The sequence below is a fragment of the Oryzias melastigma genome, linkage group LG14 (assembly GCF_002922805.2).
Source record: "Oryzias melastigma strain HK-1 linkage group LG14, ASM292280v2, whole genome shotgun sequence".
Classification (NCBI taxonomy): Eukaryota; Metazoa; Chordata; class Actinopteri; order Beloniformes; family Adrianichthyidae; genus Oryzias; species Oryzias melastigma.
Window position 1 is genome coordinate 20,355,649 of NC_050525.1, and position 22,979 is coordinate 20,378,627.

Sequence of the window (22,979 nt, forward strand, 5' to 3'; positions counted from 1 at the left end):
CAATTATTATGTTAAATTTGACAAAATGTTGATTTTCCATGATTGAGTCGTTTGCACAGTGCTTTTAAAGCATAATTTGAGTTGTTAAAAATTAAACATCCCCACAAAAATATCCATCTGTTTGAGAAAATCTGCTATAAAAGATAAAATAGATTTTTTTTTTCCCTCTTTCACCTTAAAGGCATTTTACAAAATGCCACAGTGGATTGGGGTTTGCATGTGTTTGGCCCCCATATTTTGAGTTCACAAATGAGCCACGGAAAGGTGTGGAGGAAAAGGACGTGTCAACTGTCAGGTGGCCGTCAGGTTATGTAAATGTAGGAACACAGAGAGGACACTGCGCTCAGGGAGCTGGAAAAAAAAATATCCATCAATGTTCAGAATCAATCTTCATCGATCCCCTGCACTGACATGATCTTCTGATTCCCGCTGAGAGCTGAAGGTACATTGCACGGCCAAATCTTAGCCCCTTCACACATCAAACACACATGGAAAAGAAAACAACATACATACAACTTTTTTTATTTTACAAGAAGGGCACATTTTCTTTTGTACAAACTGTAAACTAAAAGACTCTGAGGGCCAAACTCTTTGACATCACGTTCATGGATGAACATCAGAGACATGTCAATCCAACTTTATCTAAAGAATTTTGAACTTTTCTTTTAATCCCACATTAAAAATAAAAATAAAAAACATACAGCATGTAAGTCTGCTACACATGTTAAGGATTCTGAAAGATAAAAAGCACTTGTGTTCATCTTCACTACATTTTGAACATCACTGTACAACACTCCGTCCCTGCCATCCCCAACCCTTGACGCTGTCACTGACTTTATGTTTTTACATGGCATTCTGTCACTGAACCGAGAATGAGGTAGGGTCTATGTCATTTTGAAACGAAAAATCAAAGGAGACGCAGCCATCAAAATGGCTGCATGTTCCTAAAGCCGGCTACTCACCAGAGTTGGAGGAGGAGGAGGAGAGACTCCTCACTGTCTGATTTGCTTAAGTTGTCATGTTCCTGCACTTATCGAGACTTATGCATCGTCACCGTAGCTCCCCGGAGGAGCTCGTAGGCAGCCTAAAGGGGGAAAGCTCTGAATCAAACGGAACATTTTGCTTCTGGAGCTGCAGCCTGACATGTCCCTTCTCCCAAAAAAAAAAAAATAAAAATAAAAGCAGTGGCAGCTGCAGAAAAGATGACTGACTGAGTTGACATGGTGAAGGCTGCGGAGTCACGGTGGAGGGGGGGTGAAGAGCCACACATAGCACACCAGAGAGCCTCTCTGTTCAACAAATGGACACACGGAGTACATACGTGGTGCTAACTATACAGAGCTAACCTGTGAATGCAGATGACGTCACAAAAATGGCTGATAAAGCTCGGCGTTCCGGGTTTTCACCTTAAACATTAAGATCACAGCATCAACAACAGTAAAGCCATGCTTATCCCCCCAAAAAAATAAATAAAAAAAAAGGTTTTGGCAGCAGCAGCAGTAACAACACAGTCTAATAGTATAATGGCCAGGTGGGGATTCAGCAATTCCAATACGAGGAAAGCTCTGTCTGTGTTAATACTAAATTCAATCTGTGTTAACATCAGGAACACTCATCAAGTCGACAGAGGCAGCCGAGAGAAAAGAGTAAAATACAGAAGGAAGGAAGGAGAGGCGGGGTAAGGGGGGGTGAGTGGAAGAGAAATCCTCCCCAAGGCAGTTTCCTTTCATGTCCAATTCTGACGGATTATACACACTTCGTGTTTTATGGCATGTTTGGAAATAACTGGTGCGGAGTGAGAGGTGAGGTTTGTTAAGCTGATATGGCTGATCATTAGAAACCCCACGGTGGAGCAAAAGGGGGGGGGGGGGCAGCTTACAATATGTGGCACTTGTTGTACCACGCTTGAGCACTTGTAAGAATTAAATGAAATCGTACCGCTGGGTTGCAATCCCAGTTGCAAAACACTGGAAGAGCAGCAGCAGGCGGAATGTTGTGGGGAGGCAGAGAGGACACAATGAGGGGATTTTTTTTTTTCTCTGACACAAGCCGAGCCACATATCGAACCGAAAGCTTTGCCCTGATTCACTGCCGTCTGGATAGCATTGGATTTTCCAACGCAGGAAAATCAAACGCTTCATTCAAGACCAATTGCTTTCTATCCGATCTGCTCTCCTTTTCTCTGATGTGCAGAGGTTTCACGCCTTCGTGCACCGACCGCGTGCAGGCAGCGCTCCGCATACAGAGCAACAGTACCACCAAAAAAGAAAAAAGTAAAAGGGTTGGAGCGCAGGCTTCCACTTCACCGCTAATTATGTCTGACTCTGATGATTATTTATGTCACACACAATGCATGTCACTTTAGTTCTACCTATATGAAGTTCAAAATCACTTCCTTTTCATTTTCTACTCCATTTCCTGTTTTTGTCTACATTATTTTTACTATAAAACAGGGGTCCCCAAACTACAGCCGAATCCGACCCACCCCCATATTTGACCCAGCCCCTCAAACACTATTATAGACGCATCTTTTTTTTTTTTCTTTTTCTCAATCTGGCCAATCGAAACCCATATAAAACATGACTTTTTATTCCAGAGCATAGACTATTTATTGGTTTAATTTTTAAAATGTTTTAGTATTGTTTTTTCTCTGAAATTAATTATTTAAAATTTGACTATGCTTGGCCAAATTTGGGACCCACAACAGAGGAGAAAACAGTTATGTGAAAAACTTTGGGGACCCCTGCTATAAAACATAAAAAATAAGCCTCACACTAGTTTTTGGGAGGGTTTTCACTAATAGTGTAGGGAAAAATCGATTTGGCGATAAATCGCGATATTTCATCTGGCGATACTTGTATGGATTTAAAATGCTGACAAGACGATATTTAATTATTTACTTTTGTTTTCCATCTGAGCAAGGTGGCAGCACAATGTGTCTTTTTGAGCAGCTCTATATAGTGACCAAAACAACAACAAGATCTCGCGAGAACCAGCTTGAGTTAAATGCTTGTAGCCTCGCGATATTTGTTGTTATGAGACATGTACTACTTAGTTTTTACGTAGGATGGGTACCAAACTGCAACTCTGGGCCATGTTGCTGAAAGTATCTACAGTGCTTAAACTTGTGGTCATTAAATAAAATGAATTTTACCATTTTACTTCAATGAAAAGCATATTCATTTTTACAAGAAAATTTGTTCTGGTACATTCTTGGAAAATATCACAATACGTATCGTATTGTGAGACATATATCGATAAACATATCAAGATACTTATCGTATTGCCAGACTCTTCGCAATACACCCCCTCTAGTTTTTACAGTGCTCAAAACGTCATATTTGGTCAAGTGAATTTATAATCCAAACGTCAGTAAAAAGTACAAAACACTACATAGAGCAAATACTGTTTAAATTAGGAGAGTAGTTGCAGCAGATTTGAAGACCCTAATGCTGATTTTATCTCGAGTATCTTCTCTTTTCCCTAAGTCATCTATGCAAAAATGAAAGACGTGACCGGCTGTCACAGCGTGGCGATTTACAGAATCATCAATTTGAAAAAGGTCACAAAGTGTGACCTACATCGAGGCTCAACCTGCTCTTTAGCATGAAATCCAACACGTCTTCCTTTTTCCCATTAATATTATCACGATGAACTGGTTGCATTTGCCAAGAGGAGAATCATCAAGAATGTAAAGTGGGCGAAAGAAAGACATAAAATGGATGACTGCCAAACGAGATGGTGTGGGGGAGGATTAAACTTTAAAGAAAGTAAAGATGGAGAGAAGTAAAGATGATGAGAGTGAGAGTGGTGGGGAAAAGGAGAACAAAAAAGAAGGAATTTTGTTGTCGGTATGCAGGCTGCAGGGAGAACCAGGAACATAAAGATATCAAGAAATCTAGAAATGCTCTTTCGCTCCCAGGTGACCGAGGATCGATCAGAAACCGAATACGCAACAGAAAGCAGATCATAGCAGAGCCTTTCTCTTTCGCCCTGTCCTTTTATTCTGTCACATAAAAGATAAGCCGGACCTCTAAGTAAGTAAGGTTTGAAAAGATTCCCCACAGGCACAGAAAGATTATGGTGGAAGGGTGTAAATATCAAAAATGTATACCCAAACAGAATCCAATAACATTTTTCCCCTGTCTCATAACATTTGCTTTGGTCTTTTTTTTAATTAAAATGAATTACCACAGCAATAAAGGAGTTTTTTTTTTCTTTTTTTCAATAATACTGCTTTTACGTTAGAGAAATAACTGCAATAAGGAACTATTTTACTGCATTGATTTAGCCACGTTGTTCTTTCGTTTAACACAAACAAGCACCTACTGTACCTACATGATATTTCACTAATGCTACGCCCCCCCACACATATATACTCTTTCCAAATGAGTGACATTGCTGTACATCATACATATGCAGATCACACGTCTGCTCCGGTGTTCAGTTTTAATATACATATCATCAACATTTATCATCAAATGTTTTCATTTCATCAATAAATGCTGAGTGTATTTTGCAGATAGTTATTTTCAGGATAAAGTGCCTTTACATTAAAACATTCTGTAGGTTTTCTTTTTTTTTTCCACGTTTGTTGGTCCTGTCAGAGATGTTTGTTTCCTTTTCTGAGCCTCGCCTGCCGCGGTCCATACGTAGAAGCGCTGCTGCATTTATATCCATTTTTGCTGACATTCTCTCAACATGACACAGCTTTGTGCTGCCCATTCTGGGTTATAGGATTGATCTTTTCCAGTGTGACCTCGGTATCACTGTCTAAATTCCCAGAGATAGCTGGGGAGGGTTTCTCCAGGGTGTTGCTCACCATTCCCATCTCATTCTCCCCTCTACATCCTTCTTTCTTTTGTAACTCCTCCTCCTGACATAAGATGCTGTGTGGAATCACGTAGCTGGCTGAGTTGTTGCCCTCCTTCGGGATGTGGCTCTTGGGTTGATACTGGCAGTTGGGGTTGGAGGTAGCGCCGCCCATGTTGTTGTTGATGCTGACGATCTCGATGGAGTTGCTCCCCGGACAGAGTCTGTGGCAGCCCAGGAGGATGGAGAAGGCCTTGCGGAAGTCTGCGTTGAAGGCATAGATGATGGGGTTCAGTGAGGAGTTCGCCCAGCCGAACCACACAAACACATCAAAAGTGGTGGAGCTGATGCAGGGGAAGTCCGTGGAGCCGTCCGGCGAGTTCGTTTCGCAGAATGGAACCATGCAGTTCAGGATGAAGAAGGGCAACCAGCAGCACACAAACACGCCCATGATGACCGAGAGCGTCTTTAACACTTTGGTTTCTCGTTTGAACGACATTTTGAAGGAGCTCTCGCTTTCCATGCTCGAACTATTCCCCATGCTGCTGTGGCGGTTTTTGGCACTCTCTGCTGCTCTCTCCAAGGCAGATATCCTCCGGATCTGTTTCTGGGCGATGCGGTAGATTCGAGTGTAGGTGACCAGCATAATCGCCACAGGGATGTAGAAGCTGATGAGGGAGGAGGAGATGGCGTACGTCCTGTTAAGGCTGGAGTCGCAGTTGTCAGGGGGCAGATCTAAGGGGTACGTCCCGTTTAGCTCTGCGTAGGTGGTGGTTTGAGCTTTGTGCCAGTTCAGCTGGACAGGGATGAAGGAGATGAGGACGGAGAGAGTCCAGGCGGCACTTATCATGAGACACGCCACTTTAGGAGTCATCTTGCGTTCGTAGCGGAACGGACTGGAAATGGCCCAGTACCGATCGACGCTGATCACACAAAGATTCAGGATTGAGGCTGTGGAGCACATGATGTCAAACGCCACCCAGACGTTGCAGAAAGCTCCAAACGGCCAAAACCCCATGATCTCAGTGGCTGCCTTCCACGGCATCACCAAAATAGCAACCAGAAGGTCAGAGATGGCCAGCGAGATGACAAAGAAGTTGGTGACCTTCGTCCTCAGGTGTCGGAACTTGGTGACGGCAGCACACACGAGGGTGTTGCCTAGTAGCGTGGTGAAGATGAGCAGGGACAGGAAGCATCCTGTCAGAACCCGCTTTGACGAGTCTCTCTCCGCCGTGAGCTGCCTGCCATCTCGCACTGTTGAGAAATTCTGATCCATTGTTTATATTATTGTGCTAACAACGTGAGAGACAGGGGGTGGGTGAGGGGGATGTCAGCACTCACCCCATCACATCTCCAGCCCGCAGTCGCCGATGTGCCGTTGTGAGAGAGAGCCTCAGACGGACAGCGTTGCTGCTGGAGAGCTAAACTGTCTTGGCACCAGCTCTCCCACAGTCTGGGTCATCCGCGGGCTCCTCGGCACAAACACCATGTTTGCACAAATGATGTTAAAAGTGTTTCAAAACCTTGCCCTCGGGAATTCCTCCCCAAAAATAGTCGACGATTCCTGCAGCAGCAGCGCAGACGGACGACATTCTACTTTGTGGAGGGAGAAAAAGGTTCCGGTTGTGGTTTGCATTTGCTCTTCTGGTCAGCTCTGTCCTCATAAAAGTTTTCTCTCTGCAGACCAAAGTTCTTCCTCTGGGTTCACGCTGAAACTCTCAAACCTTTCAGAAAAGTTCCACAGTATATTGTTCCCTCGTTTTTGAGTGAATGGGAGTTTGGCCAATCATTAGCCTTATATACCACCTCATCAATAACTTCTATTGATGGTTTCTGCACTGCCTTTATCTGATTTGTTTAATGATCTTCGAGGCGTGTCCCTGTGATGATATTGGTCCCTGGACTGACAGAGATCCACCCTGGCAGCTCTCTTGTTTCCTTATTTTCTCATTTTAACTCACTCACCGGTGGTTCAGCAGACGATTCCTTTACAATCCATGTTTCAAGAAGCAGGAGTGTTTTCATGCACCTGCTGTTGTAATCCTTTGGATCAGTTTGCTTTCTGTTTATTTCCACTCCTCAAAAAAAAAAAAAAAAAATCGGACGTATACTCATCTAAACGATTTCCTGATCGCTTGACGTCCTTGAATCAGCGGTGCTGTTCGTTTCCATCACTGTGGCTGAGGACAGCGCGCGCCAAGGTGCGTGGACGTGCAGCTCCAGGAAGCGCAGTGGGGAATTGAATAATTTAAATAAATATAATCCAAAAATCAAAGACTAACATAAAGAAGTGGTGGACATTCCCCAGCATACATCCAAACTTGTATCTTGACGCAGGAGCTCACCCCCCTGTGCGCTCTGATCCACGGGAAGTCTGGTGCGCTCTCAGCTGAGGTCCTCACGTGTTCTGCCAGTCCCCTTCCTTCACTTTTATTTTTAGAGTCATCTTTTGTAGTGCAACATTCAGTGAGATTACCCCGAGATGGCACTGCGGTCTGACTGCGCGCGGAGAGTGACGGGAATGACTCTCTCCAAGAGCATGTTTAATGCGCGCTCCTCTCTCTCCGCTCATCTGCGGCTGCTGCTGCTGCGCGCCACGGTCTCCACCACAACCGCTCCAGCCACAGAAACACCGACAGAAAGTTAAACTACTGGTATTTTAACTATTTTAATCCAGAAAGTTTAATAAGCTTCAAACCGTTTCCCCCGAATCAACCCCTTTACGCGCGCGTATTTCCGCTGAGTCCGCCACGTGCCACTGACATCAATGTTTAATTTTAGCAGTTTATGCTCTCTAATTACTTCCACTTACATCAAATATTACTGCCACGAGGGTGTTGAGGTGAAAGATAAGCTACAAATCGACGTCCTGGCTTGAACTTGTTGCCATCAAGCGCGCAATGGTGCCATCTACAGGAAATGTGGAAAGAAGATAATCTGAAATAGATTGATCTAACATGGATTATAAATAGTGAATTAAAAGAACCACAGCAGTAGAAAGAACTGTGATGTCAGTGTTTGTTCTTGCTGGAAATCTGGGCACAAAGTGGCTCCGCTTCAATCAATTTAAGGAACTCCTAATAAAAGAATGTATTTGAAATGTGTGTGAGTCAGTGGCACACACACAGAGCCACCCAGAGTGCTGGATGTGAATTATAGAATCTGCTGCTATCATGACACTGGCTGCCTGGCATGCTCAGCCGGTCTGAATATTAACTATTTAGCAAAATGAAATCTTCAATGGGTCCCCCCTCTTACCCTCCCTCTGCGTGCGTTTCTGTGACTGCAGTTATTTTTGTAAGTGTGTGTCTGTGTGCATGTTCCTGGCTGTGTACACATGTATGTGTTTGCGAATGTGTGTATGTGTGTGAGTAATGCATGTAGACAAGCCAAGTGTAAGAGGCCTGGCAGACATGACGCCCACATTTCCCTGTAGCTCTGAGTCGGGGTGTGCGTGCAGCTGACAAAGTTCAAACCCAGACCACGTCACATACAAACACACTCGGCCTCGCCGGCGCACACACGCACGCACGCGAGCGCACACAACCAGCCATGCAGGGTAATTCATGTCTGCTCCAAAAAGCAAACAAAACAAAATAGAATAGAACTATTACAGGCATTGACCATTTTTTGTCTATTTTAGCGGTTTTGTCGCCACAAAGTCGTTTTAACATTTGAAAAAAAGTCACTTCCACCTGCAACTCCAGCACCACTCCTACTGCAGCAGCACTTTGTTTCTGTCCTCTGAACTTCCACAATGCTGACATTTTGACCTCCGTCTGCATCCTCGCATGATATCATGATGCAACTCTGTTTACTGAGGGGGTCATTGGATAGTGCGTGCTTTTAAATTATATCAGAGCTTAAGACTGTTGGCCGAAATTCAACATGACAGTTCTGAAGCCCATCTAATGTGATATAATTATGTATCCTTCATTTGTAAAGCCATTGTCACTTTTAGTTAAGCCAAAATCATTCACAGACTGTCACTGGATTCAATTTTTAAGAAAACTTTGATTTTATTTTCTACATTTATTTATCATTGTGCCCATTTTTGCCCTTTTATGCTTAATTCCTGAATTGTTTTTCCAGCAATTAAGCTTTCTTATAATTTATAGTAAATTCAATTGAATTTTATTTATGCAGCTGAAGAATTAGCTTATCAAACTCTACAACTACGTATTTAAATAGTTCAGGCAGATAGGACTCAGGGACAGGTGGGGGCGAGGTCCACAGCCAAAACAAGCAGTCCACGGCCAAGAACAGGGGCACGGGCGATCCACCAGGAATCTGAAATCTCTCCTGCTCCTCCGGAGGCGAGTGGAAAAGAGGAACAACACGCGAATCACACTGCACCAAACAGAAGCACAGAGAACTAAATATAATAAATAATAAAGAGGAGAGAAGTAAATGAGAACAGAGAACAGAACCTGAGAGCTGATGCAAATGATAACTTATAGAAAATCTACAATTTTTAGAGTATTAATATCAGTGTAAACCTACAAGAGTTACAGCAGAGGGAACCGAAAGCCAAACCAATCTCCCTCTGCTGAGTTCCATGGAGAAGTATGTAATGAAAATTGTAATTATTCCCCAAATCTCATTACAGTCGGTAAGGGAACAATAAATTAAATATTCTCTGATTACTAGCTAGCCTGGCAAGAGGCTAAAATTTAATCAATGCATATTTGGGTCAATAGGTGTCAAGGGGTTAATAATTTAAAGAAAAAAAAAGGTTTACAAATTGTAGCTTAGAAATGTGTCTTGTTTGCTGTCATAAATACCAAATAAAATGTACCAGCAGTAAGTAGAGCTTATTGTGACAAACTTTTGGTTTAATATTGGTTCTTATTTTTAATTTTTTCCCCCAGAATCTTTTTTTTTTGTTTGTTTTACCGAGAAGGATCGTCTTTTGACAGCGATAGCGAGTTTAGCTTAGTCTGTTTAGTTTAGTTTAGCAAGCAGCAATTGTTTACACTTTATAACTGACTTTATGTTTTTTTTGTGCTATAACCAGTGTAAAACCCATTGAAACAACTATATTGTGATATTGGGCTATATATAAATACATATATGTAAACTGAATGATTCTCCTAAATCCAAACAAATACTTAGTGTGTACACGTCCCTATTCTATCCCATCCATCTGTTTTCCAAACACTCTCAATCCCTCTAGGAGTCGTGGGGTTGCTGGAGCCTATCCTACCCACTACTGGGCAAAAGCATGGTGAATTTTTAGCCGATTAATTTGTGGGCCACATTGAGACAAACAACCATACTCATTCAAAATTACACCTAGGGGCAAATTTGAATCAGTTTTCTGAATTTTACTAAGACCTCTCAAAGGTTTGCCAACTGACGCACTCAGAGAAGCTTTGAATCTTTGTACTGATTGTAGAATTCAATCAAGTTATATTGTTGTGAATCAATGGTTTGTAAAAGTGTAAAACTCAGATTATGCTACATTTGTGTGTTTTTGATAATGACCTTGTACTTGCTCCTTTGCTCCAAAACGAGCTCTAATCAAAGTATTTTTATAGAAAATATTTTTATTTTTTATTTTTTTTGCCGTTTCTAATTGTCAACGCATGATTGGTCAGGACTTCCTCTGCTGCTCCTCCCATCCCTCTGCCATCCCCTTCCTTCATATCCAGGGATAAACGTCTCAATACAGTTGATATTTGGACCATCTGTCTGCAGTTTAATATGATAAAGTAGGTTAATAAAGTAGTGCTACACTGGTCACGCTAAAGGTTAATCTCTTAGCATTTTGCTCCATGCGTGTCTTTCTATCTTTGGGAGGATGCTTGTTGATTTAATGCATTCCATGTAGTTACTTGATGTAGTGGTTTAGAGATGGAAAACACAACATTACGGGACACAACACTGAACACACAATAAGGGTCACAAAATCTCCACAGCTACAAGGGAATTTATGAGGAGTTACTACTTAACCTTTCAGTTATGATGGCTTAACTGTGGTTAGTAGTTAGGGATTAATTAAATGAGAAGTGAATTACTTTCTCACATTCAAGAATTGGAAAATAAATGCACATTTTTTAACTCATTTTCAGTTTATGGTGTTCACACTGAATGAGCAGGGAGGGGTTTCTTCTTCTTTCCTTTTTCTACTGTTTACTAGTGCATGTGCGCCACCTACAGTTACAAGAGACGTGGTGCAAAATGACAAAGGTGCACACAGCTCTATTCTGATATACGACGGACTTGGTGTCATATAATTCTTGCTGGGCACAAACTGCATTTATTAATTTCTCCTCCGTGATACAATAAAATGTGTCAATATAAAAGAGGGCGTCACCGGTTTGTCACGATCAAAAGCAAGTCCCTGATTGGTCAAAGTTTGACCTTTTTGTGTAGATTTTGCACGATTTTTTTTTTTACAGTCCAAAAACATGATTCATGGATGAATTGGTTTCTCTAAATGTGTTCTCTAATGTTTGTCTAGACATGTGCAATACTCTTACCAGTGCAATATCAAAAAATCTTTATCCATCAATCTATTAATCTATCAAAAATCTTTCAGGGTATCGTGCAATGTTTATTACTTTTCTATTTGCATATTTAGCTATATTCAGTCTATTTTACTTTATAGTCAGTCTATTTTACTTTATTTTGTTATTTTACTCAATTTGTGTGCTGTACGGATGCTGGTACCTGAATTTCCTTGAGGACTTCCAAAGGGACTAATAAAGTATTTTCTATTCTATTCTATTCTATTCTATTCTATTCTATTCTATTCTATTCTATTCTATTCTATTCTATTCTATTCTATTCTAAATTGTCCCTAAGTGTGGATGTGTGTGATTGTGGCCCTGTGACTGACTGGCGACCTGTCCAGGGTGCACCCCCCCTTCATCCATCCATCCATATTTAAAAACAAATCTTTTTAGAATAGCTTTTAATGCTCAGTAGTTGGTGGCCTTTTATTTTATTTATTTTATTGTATTTTTATTCATTTTTGTAATTTTATGCTTTTTAAAAATTTGTTTCTTTTATTGTGAGGCACTTTGGTACTGAAAGGAGTAGTAAAGTGCTATATAAATAAAGTTCATTCATTCATTCATTCATCAGTGGCTGGGATAGGCTCCAGCAACCCTGTGACCATGTATGGGATAAAATGGATGGATGGATCCGTGCAGTTTCTGTTTTTACAATCTTTTTGTTCCTATTCCATCGTCGTTTCCTAGTAACTGTTCTTACTTTTCTTTACTTGATCACATTTTAGCTTATTTGTCAGAAATGTGGAAACAGAAGTGACCTATTGCACGTAATTAGGGCAGGGTTAGGATTATGGTTAGGGTCAAAATATGTGCGGACAATGCTGCATGAATTTATCATCTGTTTTTTTGCTTCCTCGCACATAAATGTGTGCACATAACATACCCCTTTTTATTTTGTTATCTTTGTGTAACCTTATTTCTTCGGGACCCTTCAGTTTGGGGCAAACTCCTATTGTTGACACCTAGGGTTTCCTTTTCAAACCTGTGAGCTGCACAGCACAACCACAGATCTAAGCAGCTCCACTGGCATGACTGCTCGTGCCAGTGGAGCTGCTTAGAGCCGCTGGCTGGGGTTAAGGACATTGCTCACCCACCCAGTTTTGTTCCTGCCGACCCCAGGACTTAAACCACTTAAGCGGTTTAGAAAGGTGGCACACAACACAGCATACCTTTACTCTCCATAATGCTTTCATAGTTCTTTGGCAGACTCTAAAAAAAGAACAAAACTGCTGCAAAGTGACCAAACTCTGAAGGTGTGGAAGGCATTGCAAAAACACAGACAAGAAGATTGACTTTTTTTTACTCCTAAGTAAAAAGCGAGCTGCAGATTAGTCCATACGGATTCAAACTGGACTTTATTGTCTTTGAAAAAGTATCACGTTATAATTATATAAATATGAATTTTTCTGCCTCTTTTCTCATACAGCAGTGTTTGCTTTTCCAGCTCCTCACAAAGCATTGTAGCGTTTTTTTCTTTGAAAGATTTTGCAGTTCAGCTTAACAGCGGATTGTTTTAGATCCAAGTCAGCACAGCTTACATCCTGCACTGATCAAAAGGAGTCTGACCCCTTTAAACCGCGAGCTGGGGACGTGCTGCTTTAAGTGGTGATTTGCACTTATGGAGGAGACAAGGACGGGGCGGAGCGGCGCAAGGGAATTACACAAATGCAAATATGGGCGAGGCATCTTGACACTTTAATCTGTTGACGGATTTGCAGCTTGGCAGACTTAATGTGCTTGTTTTAAGAGAGGAGACTGCATTGTTGCAAGAAACAATGAAAAAAGAAAACAATAAAAAGAAAAGATAAAAAAATATTGCGTTCAGCTGGCAAAAGGTTAGAACATGTTTATCCGTATTTACATTTATAGTTTAGGCAAAAAGCAGAATTAAATAGGAGGAACTATTTAAAATAGAGATTTTTGTTATTGAAATTTAAACGCAATGAGTTAACCATAATAATACAAAAAAAAAAAAAAAACTAAATGAACAACTAAATGCATCGCCTACATCAGGGGTCTGAAACCTTTAACACTTAAAGAAGCATTCGGGTTGATTTCTCACTAACCAAAACTCAGAAGAAGTCACAAAGTTTTCACTCACCCTTTAGAAAAATAAGATACTGATTTATATTTATGTTTTTGCTACTGACGTTTAAACAAAATATAAGTTTTTTTTGTTTGTTTGTTTTGCTATAAATTAAATAATTTACAACTTTTGACAGACTTCCTGTATGACTTCCTTTCAAAATAAAAGACATCCTACGCCATAGGATCATGTCAATTCAGCAAATGCCATAGGAAGTGTAATATCATCAATTATTTAAAAAAAATGTCTATTTTACTGTTTCTGGAGCTTATCAGACACAAATTCAAAAAATACATCCGACAAAAAATAAATCACAGCTACTTAAATTACCCCTGTCATATATTAAAACCAGGAGGCAGACTTTAAATCCTTAAATTTGTTCAAAAAGAGAAAATCTGTTTTATAATCCAGTGGATTATTACTCAACGTAGCTTTAAATCTGGTTGTGTTTACTGACAATAAATAGATTTTCTGTGATAAATGAAGCTCAAAATGAAATCCAGATGTGTCAGTAAGACGTTGATAAACTACAAAGGACTGATGGAGAATTACACTACTGTTGTTAGGATCCTCGTTCAATGATTCCTACTGTCCTTCAGTTGTTTGTGAATGAGTTGGATAAAGGTTTAAGTTAGTTTATTTTTTTAACATTACTATTTACTTTTTCCTTTACAGCTACTTTTAACAAATTTTTAAAACATTTTATTTTAACCAAAGAGCCACAGTGGAGGGGTAAAAGAGCCACAGGTTTCAGACTCTTGACCTACATAATTCTCTTTCAATCCCAAGAAAAATGTAAAATCAAAGTATCCCTGTTAAAATATCTAAAATTATGGTGGTGGAACTATTTATTTGGATTTGGCAAAATCTCTATTTTTTTCAAATAAAAACTGTGTTACAAAGTAGTCAGGAGTGTGTCTGGTATCTTCAAATGTTTTTAATCAGTCACGTCAATTTTTAGTTGTTTAAACTATTAAAAAATGATTTTTTTTTCCTACGGACATTTTGAGGAAAAGCATCATTCCAAACTGCAGGCATAAACAGAAATATAAAAAAGGTTCACTGGTGAATCTGTTCTATGTTGGTGACAACACATTTTTTTGTCAAGGCATTAGAAACACAACAGAACGCATTTCCACAAGCACACCTCACAAAAATGTTATTTGGCCTGCTCTGTTTACTGCCACCTGGAGCTGAAATCGCCAGTGTGCAGATCACAGGGACGTGTCACCTTGTTTTGTTTGCAGTTTATCAAATTGTGTCAGTGGAGAATTCGATTGTGTAGTTTCTGCGCAAACACACAACACTGTTGTTGTGAAGATCTCATCATAAACCCAGGTTACACATCATTTTAGACAAAAAGTTGTACTCCTGTACCCCTGTTTTTACCTTTCTCTTCATAGAATAGAATAGAATGTTTTATTTTGTAATCCAAAGTCAACATAATGGATCTTAAAGCATACTTTTGTTCCATCTGAACAACAAAAATGAAAAAATAAATAAATAAATGTTCCCATGATGCAACTTTTTAAAAGTTTAGGCAAAGTGTTGTGCTAAAAAGTGAGCCAGAGATTTCTTTCTGGAGTGTTCTCCAAACAGAATTGACATGATGCTGTGTGCTTCATACTGAGCTGTCACAGGAACTCCACTTTCATAGCTAAACCCCTGCCAGGTCTGAAGCCTCTGCAAGACGTTTTTCATTCTTTTTTTTTTTTAAGAGTTAGTTGCTGGTTTGTGCAGTGTTGTTTGAGGAGGGTGCCTCTGATTAGTGGCAGAATGCCTCGTTTTGCAGCTCCTTGTTACCGCTTTGTGTTGTTGGTTTCCAGTTTTCCCGAAGCGTTTTCTGATTTTGTTACTTTAAAAGCTTTTCTGTGTTGAGTCAGCCTGCAGACACGCAGCTGTTGCAGTTTGGCCTTATTTGATGATAAAAACAATTAAAATGAAGTGAATATGTGAATATTTTTTAAAGTTTTGTTTAATAAATAAATTACTGCAGCATGTTAATGTTTGTTTCAGATAAACAATCATCTCTAACAGTGTAAAAAGTTAAGCATTTAATCAGTTAACAAAAGCTCTGTAATGTGTTAAATTTAAAACCATCAACTAAAATTTTTAATTTAATGAAAATGAATAATTCTAAACGTAACACATTTCAGAACTTTTGTTTAATGTTTCCATTTTTTTTCAGTGTATCATATAACAGACTAAATGAAGTCTATATTAACTAACTATCAATGTTACTATTTATTCTTTTGAACCTCATTCATTTTTTGTTAATTTTTAGTTTAATTTTCTTATTACATTTGGTACAAAATAAAACTATCTCAGTAATAACTCTTCAGTAAGATGAATTTCTTGTTAAATCAACTGATCTTGAAAACATCTTAAGGAATGTTTCAAGTTTTTAATTAATATAATTTTGACAACTTCATCCTTAAATGTGAAATTCTTGTCTAATAATTGGTCAAAAAAGCAAAGTTTGACAGTTGTAGCAGTAAAATAAGATTTTTTTTTTAATTAATCTAATACTTTTCACATAACAGGCATCAGATTCTACAAGTTCTATTAGCAGATTTTTTCACTTATAACAATGAAAAATCTTTGTGTGTTGAATATTTTTTTACTTATTTTGAGAAGGACATTTTTCCATTGTCCTTTTAATCCCTACTTACTTTTTTTATTCAGTAATTTCTCATACCTGCAGTCACTCTTCTTAATCCGTTCTCTTACTTATTTCCTTCTCCTCCATCTGCATGATGTCACCAGTAATTCAGCCTGATTCATCATTGACCCTCATTTCCACTACTTTACTAACTTTTTTATACAATCCACTATTCTCCTTCATATTCTTTCCATATAGATCTCATTTATCTGACTATCTCTTATCCTTATTATTCCTCTTTCTTTCTCCATTCAAACATTCCCTACCGCTGTTGGAACTCTGTTCTCTTTCATTCCTCCTTCACCCATTTCTGTTGATCACTTATTGCTGTCTGCTTCAAAATGGCACACAGGGGGGTGAAAAGTCAGCAGGGTACCTGAAATCAAACATGCCCCTCGAGTGATCAACAATGCACCGTCTTTCAGCCACTGATGAGAAAACCAGACTTTCATCAGTGCTTTTGTCCCTTTATTGCCTGTCAAACACTGTCAAAGAGAATGTGTTTTATAGAAGCCTCACAGGAGCTGTCAGAACCTACATGCTGAGTAAAATCTCTGTGAACATCACATTCACATCGAGGAAAAATGACTAAAAATGACAGTGGAGGAAATTGGAGAGAAATTTCTCTTTATGTCAATGAAATGTGTAATCAGAAACAGTTTCATTAGTACATAAATCATAAAAAATGTTAAGGTTTTAATAGTGTGGAAGAAAACTGCTTAAAATTAGTAAATTCATGCAGCTCAACTTTTTTAAATACTTTTTGTCCACATGTTTTTGGAACGCTAAAAATTAATATTACAAAAGAAAAAAATATATTTATCTTAAGAAAATAAAGGTAAGTCATATGCATTCTTCATGCAACAATATTAAATAAAGTTTTTCATTTGTAGTTTTTTATGTTATTATCTTGCAACAGGGAATTGTTTTTATAATATGGAGCCCAAAATAAATAATGCTTGTACCAATAAAAAAAAATCAAAAGATATATAAAATAGTATTGTAATGCCTATACAGTATGGATTGCCAAATTATAAATGGTGAGTAATTATATTGCAACAGTATCTGATAAGACCAGATCATTATTTTATTTTATTTTTATTTTATTTTATTTTATTTGATTTGATTTGATTTTATTTATGTTATTTTATGTGATTTTTAACATTTTATTCTATTTTATTTGATCTAATTTATTTATTTATTCATTTGATTTAATGTGCGTTCTCAAGGGAAATTTACTGAAATCAGGAGAAAAAACAGAAAAACCAAAACAAAAGAAATATGGTGATACTTCAGAAAAATTAAGAGAAAAAAAACTTCATAAATAAATGAATAAATTAGCGACATGACAAGAAAGTAGGAAAATCATTTCATTATTAGCTCTCCTTCATAGTAATTTCTTCTTTCTTTCTAGCTGGTTGTCCGAAGTAATCACTTGACTTTCCCTCCTCCAACTTTTACACAGCCACTCTTTCTTTATCGTACAAGCTGCACTGAAGCGAAGCCTGCTGCTCTCAGCTGGGATTATATAGAAGGAGCATAACAACACAACTGTGGTGATTCCTACAATCTACTGGGTCAAAGCAACTGTAACGTACATCTAAAAAAAACACAGTTCTTGTGAAGACAGGCATTTGACACAGAGCCTAAAGAAGCTTGTGCAGCATCGACATGTCAATTTAGTTTTACATTGTGATTAAATTAAATTAGAAAAAAAAATGTGTAATTGAAACATTTATAGTTGGATAAAAACTGTGGTACATTACTGTCAATAAATTATATTTATGTATATTTTTATCAGATCTGCAGAATAATCAGTTAGTTATTGATTGACTGTATATGAGAACTGGACTGAGTGACCCTTCCTTCCTGGCGTTCCAAAAAGAAAGTACCGGCTGGTTCCAAGAAGGCAAAATCTCATAAACATACTCAGCTTTTACAAGTTTCAGAATAACAATTCTTGCTCTACCCCCTGTGTTTAACATGTTCTTATATACTGTATATTTATTATGATATTTTTTTTCTCTAGTGCAAGTTAGTAAAGTTATAAACTGAACTATCAGATGCCTTGATAAAAGTTTGTAGTCTTACATTTATGTTTGAAACGTTTAATTGACAGATTCTCCTGTCAATCAAAGTGGTAGAGGTGTGAACTTCTAACAAGCTCACTCCTGATTGGTCAGAGTGGTTGCCGTAGAAATGTTGACTGTACCAATCACTGCTTACTGATGTCGTCTGGCTCAAACATGGCGGCATCCCTACTGCGAAAAAAATGGTGACTGAATTAACTTTTCAGTCATTTTTCAGTGGGTGACATCATTCTTACTCAGTCCCGTTCTTATATACAGTCAATGATATTTCCTTTTGTGCCAAGTGTGTTAGCAACAATCTGTGAAAATGGTGTCCAGGCTTTGTTTTTTATTAATTTCAGAGTCTCTGAAGGTGTTTGTCTTCTTCCCAACATTTCCTCAGAAAGATCTTAACTCATATTTAATTTAAAAATACGCATTAATGTGTGCTCACGCTTGCATGACCTGATTCATCTCCGACTGCAAAAATCTTTCTACTAGAACACCTGCTGCGCAATTTTGTGTCTTCCTGTGAGTCTGGGGATAAAGTTGCAAACAGAAGGAATCGTTGAGTTCTCCTGCAAGTTTGTTTCATTATTACTCTATCTGTTTCTGTCAAGCCTGAGTGGTGTGAACAAATGTACCACACTGAGCACCTACATTTCAATCACAATGAAAATATCCACCCAACCAGAGGGTGTTGTGACTCTCTCTTCCTGCAAAATTTCTACGAAATGTTTTCTTAGAAAAATAATGAAAAAAAATCCACTAAAGGGAGCTAATTGCAAGCTGTTTCATGCAATTATTTTCAGATTTATAAATAGAAAGACGGATCTATCCATACGATTATCTTCAAAGTTTGTTACAAGCTGTTGTAAAACATTTTAAGTAGGGCTGTGGAAGTTACATGCAATTAATCACACTTTTAAATAATAATTTTCTGTTTTTTTAGTGTGTGAATACAATATGGAAAAATTACAAAATAAAGGGTTTGTCACAAGAGGTTGTGCTGATTAAAATCAAGTCTTTTAACTGAAAATACGAAGGTAAAGTCAAAAGTAGACAAAAACTTCAAAAGAAATGTTCTAAATGTACATTTTCGTGTGTAATTTTATATTGTAATTATTTGAAGATTAGTGGTTAACAAATACTGTAACAAAAAAACAAACAAACATTAATTAATCGTGATAAATTTCGATGAATTTTTTTCCAGGTTTGCGATTACTTAGTTACAGTTTATTTTTTTATTATTTAACATTAAATTTTGGTTATAAAAAAATAACTTGTTTGTGTGTATCTGGGACTTTTTTCTGCAAGTTAATATGTTCAGTTAATGTATTTCATAGGAATTTCAGTCAAGGCAAAAAAGGTTGAGAAGCAAAAATGTTGAATAATCCATGTTTTATCATTTTAAGCTGTCAGGCTCCTCTCTTGTGGAGCCAGCTCACTTCCTCAGCTCACAAGGCCACCACTATCTCCATCCTGAAGGTTTATCCTCTTTGATAAACCTTGCTGTTGAGGTGACCTTAAGCCAAGCTTTCAGTAATGCTCCCAGTCATTAAAAATAAACTAAATTTCCATCAGATGTCACACATCTGTGTGTGGAATTTGTTATTTCCCTCATTTCCGTGGGAAGCTGCGACATAATCGGGAGCCGTTTGGTGGTTTAACCGCACAAACCACCTCCGTAAGCATGGATGTTTGGGTCTCAGACTCAATCATGGATTTAAACCTACACCCTCCAAGTGTCAGGGCAAATACCCTTATGGTTACTGAGCTGGTTTACAGGAAGATCCAAAGCATTTTCATCTCCTTCTTCACTATGGACCTGTCTTATCAGCTCTTTTACTGCTTTAGTCATTTATTAGATTACTGTGTACCATTTTTTCTTCTTTTAATAGATATGTGTCTGCCTGTCTTTTTCTAGTTTTCTCAGTTGCCGTTTTGCCGACATTTCTAAGTCTTGATCTGCTGGGGGTTTCCTCCAGTTAAATCGCCCAACTTCAAACTTTGTAGAAAAGATTTCATAGATTTATTTTTTCTATTTTAGACTACTTGAAAAATAGCATTTTACTGAAATACAGATTAAATTTTTTAATCTTTAAGAGAATAATAATAATAATAACAATGGATTAGATTCATCGGCGCTTTTCAGGACACTCAAAGCGCTTACATTGTTTATCCATTATTCATTTACACCTCATTCATACTTGGTGACGGTAAGCTACTACTGTTGTAGCCACAGCTGCCCTGGGGCAGGCTGACAGAGGCGTGGCTGCCAGTATGCGCCTACGGCCCCTCTGACCATCACCGGAACATTCATACGCATTCACACACCAGTGGAGGCACACTGGAGGCAAGTAGGGTTAAGTGTCTTGCCCAAGGACACAACGACACTTGGCTGGCGGGAGCCGGAATCGAAACGCCTATCCTTCGATCATTGGCCGACCCGCTCTACCGCCTGAGCCACTGTCGCCCACAATGAATGACATAGATAACACAAAATAATTGAATTGAAATGATTGGATAAACTTGGTTTTGGTGCTTTATTAAATTAATTAATTAAATTTTCATTTTTAAAGTATAGTGGGCTGTTTATTTACTTTGTGGATATACATTTATACCTCTAGTAAAGATTGTTTTTGCAACACTATCGGAAACAAATTTCAATTGGAGCCTTTTTGAAGAACAATACTTCTCTCCTATTCAGACACGTTTACAAGAAAAAACTTGAGTTTTCCATGTAAAGAAAATTAGTGAAGCACATTTTGACTTTTGCTGTTTCGTTTCTCACAGCAATCTATATTGTGTTTGTTTAAATAGCTGATGAGTCAAAAAATGAATTTATTTTTAGTTTCTGAACATCTGCAGGGTTCACTGCTTAGCTGTTAGTGTGCTATAAATGAGACGTGGCCGCTTTGAATATAAACTAACAGAAAATATGCATAATCTGAATTGTATTCTGTTTACTCCAGCTCAAACTTACAGTATGTGTCTTTATGAAGTGGTATTTTATATGCCAGCACTTAAAAATGAAACTGCTTTAAATAAAAGCTATTTAATTGTTGTTTATGGGTCTGACTTCATCTGTAGCACAATAATAAAATTAACGACGGCAAAAAAAGATCACCACAAGCACAACATGAATGTCATTATTTATTATGTAAATTACTGTATAGCTGTTCCAGTCAATAAGGTTTAATAGTAACAATTATATCACACAGAGAAGACGATGTACCTCACCAAAGTATTTAAAAATGGAAGAAAAAAAGGTGAAGGTGACCAATAAAGCACCTTTGAATGACTCAACAAATTTGCTGTGAAAATATAAAAGTAGAAAATGCAGAGAAAGGTGAATTAGTTTCCACCCCACCTCCGTATCACATCCAATAAAAACTGTGTCTGTGTGACATGCTGCCCTTCAGGGGGCAAACAGGAGCCCCATCTGGACCTCAGCTGATCATTGGTGCAATTGCACAATAACCACACAGCTGTTTTAGTGTGCTGACTCATTAGTGCTTGACATTGTGAGTACGGGGGCACACCAAGATGAGAGAGGAAACACCCTGAGGGCAGATCAATCTACACTTTTAGATAATAAAAAAAATTACAAATTTTAAAAACATTTTTTCGAGACGCTTCTGTTCTGTGGAGGGCAAAAACACGAGAAAAAAACATGACTCAATGTGACACCATAAGCTTCTTGATTTTATTGGCTCATTAATTACCCATTGTCAGTAATTACAACTCATAGAGGTGCCCCTGAGGCCCCCAGAATGCCCCTTTTCTAACTGCTAGAACACTAACAGGACATTAACAGCTACTGGTGCAATAAAAAGCCGAGTTTTGATTAGGATGGCTGCTGGTCTTCTAAATCAATTGCTGTTATTTCATCCACACAAATCGTTTCATGCTTTGTTTTCAATTGTCATGAGAGAAAAGGGACAACATTCTTAATTTTGTGTAATGCTTAATTCAGATTTCCAATTAGAAAACAGTTTTTGGTTTAAAAACCTTAAACTTCTCAATAAATAAAATTATCCAGTTCCTGCATAATTTGGCATGACGTCAGCATAATTTACTGTCGTCATTCATTTAAATGTATTCAAATGTGTCCTTTTCTAAACTACTTTTAGCAAGTTTGCCAATTTGATTCAGTCACTGTCTCCCAGAATTCTCACATCATCTTTTCTACTAGGAATCAGAAAAATGCTCAGATTGTGAAACTTTAAAATATACTACAAAGTTAACAGAGTTACCTTCATGTAAAGCACCTTTACTTTTGGGTTTAGAGAGAATAATTAGGTAATGTAAAAACCTTTTTGATGTCTCTGCATGTGTAGGATTTTAAAGTTCCTCTCCAGTCATCTTTTGATCTGTTTTAAAAGTGTTCCCAGTGGTCTTTTAAAATATGATTATGCTGTTTTACCCATTTTTTTTTAATTGTGTGGTTTTTTAAGAGATATTTTCTCCAGGAGTTCATCAGAAATTTTCCTTGTTGTGGGCGAGACCGTTGACACAGAGTTGGCCCGCCCCCACTTCCCATCTCCTCTCTAGCTAGCTTACTCCTCCTCATCGCCACTGAGCGGTCCTGTCGCGTATTTTAAGTGATTGTAAAATTGACTTATTAAACAGTACCGACCCGTACCTCATGGGGACCCCTCTCAGATGTATTGATGAGTGGAACAGAACTGTTGGGGCTGAGCCACTGTAGCCACCCGTTGATTGGCAGAAAGTGATGATGACATTAGAATTTAAGCTAACGCTTCCAAAGTTTGTAAGCATTCAGGTTTTTATGGTTTACTTTGTACTCTTTTGGTCACAAGTCC

The 22,979-nt window shown here is 38.3% G+C and overlaps 1 protein-coding gene across 1 annotated transcript; it reads right to left on the bottom strand.

The window, feature by feature from the left end:
- Positions 1-506: 506 nt before the first annotated feature.
- drd1b (dopamine receptor D1b) lies at positions 507-7,583 on the bottom strand. Its single transcript, XM_024266709.2, has one exon. It carries the CDS (start codon positions 6,086-6,088, stop codon positions 4,697-4,699), a length of 1,392 nt encoding a protein of 463 aa, XP_024122477.1. The 5' UTR covers positions 6,089-7,583; the 3' UTR covers positions 507-4,696.
- Positions 7,584-22,979: the final 15,396 nt, after the last annotated feature.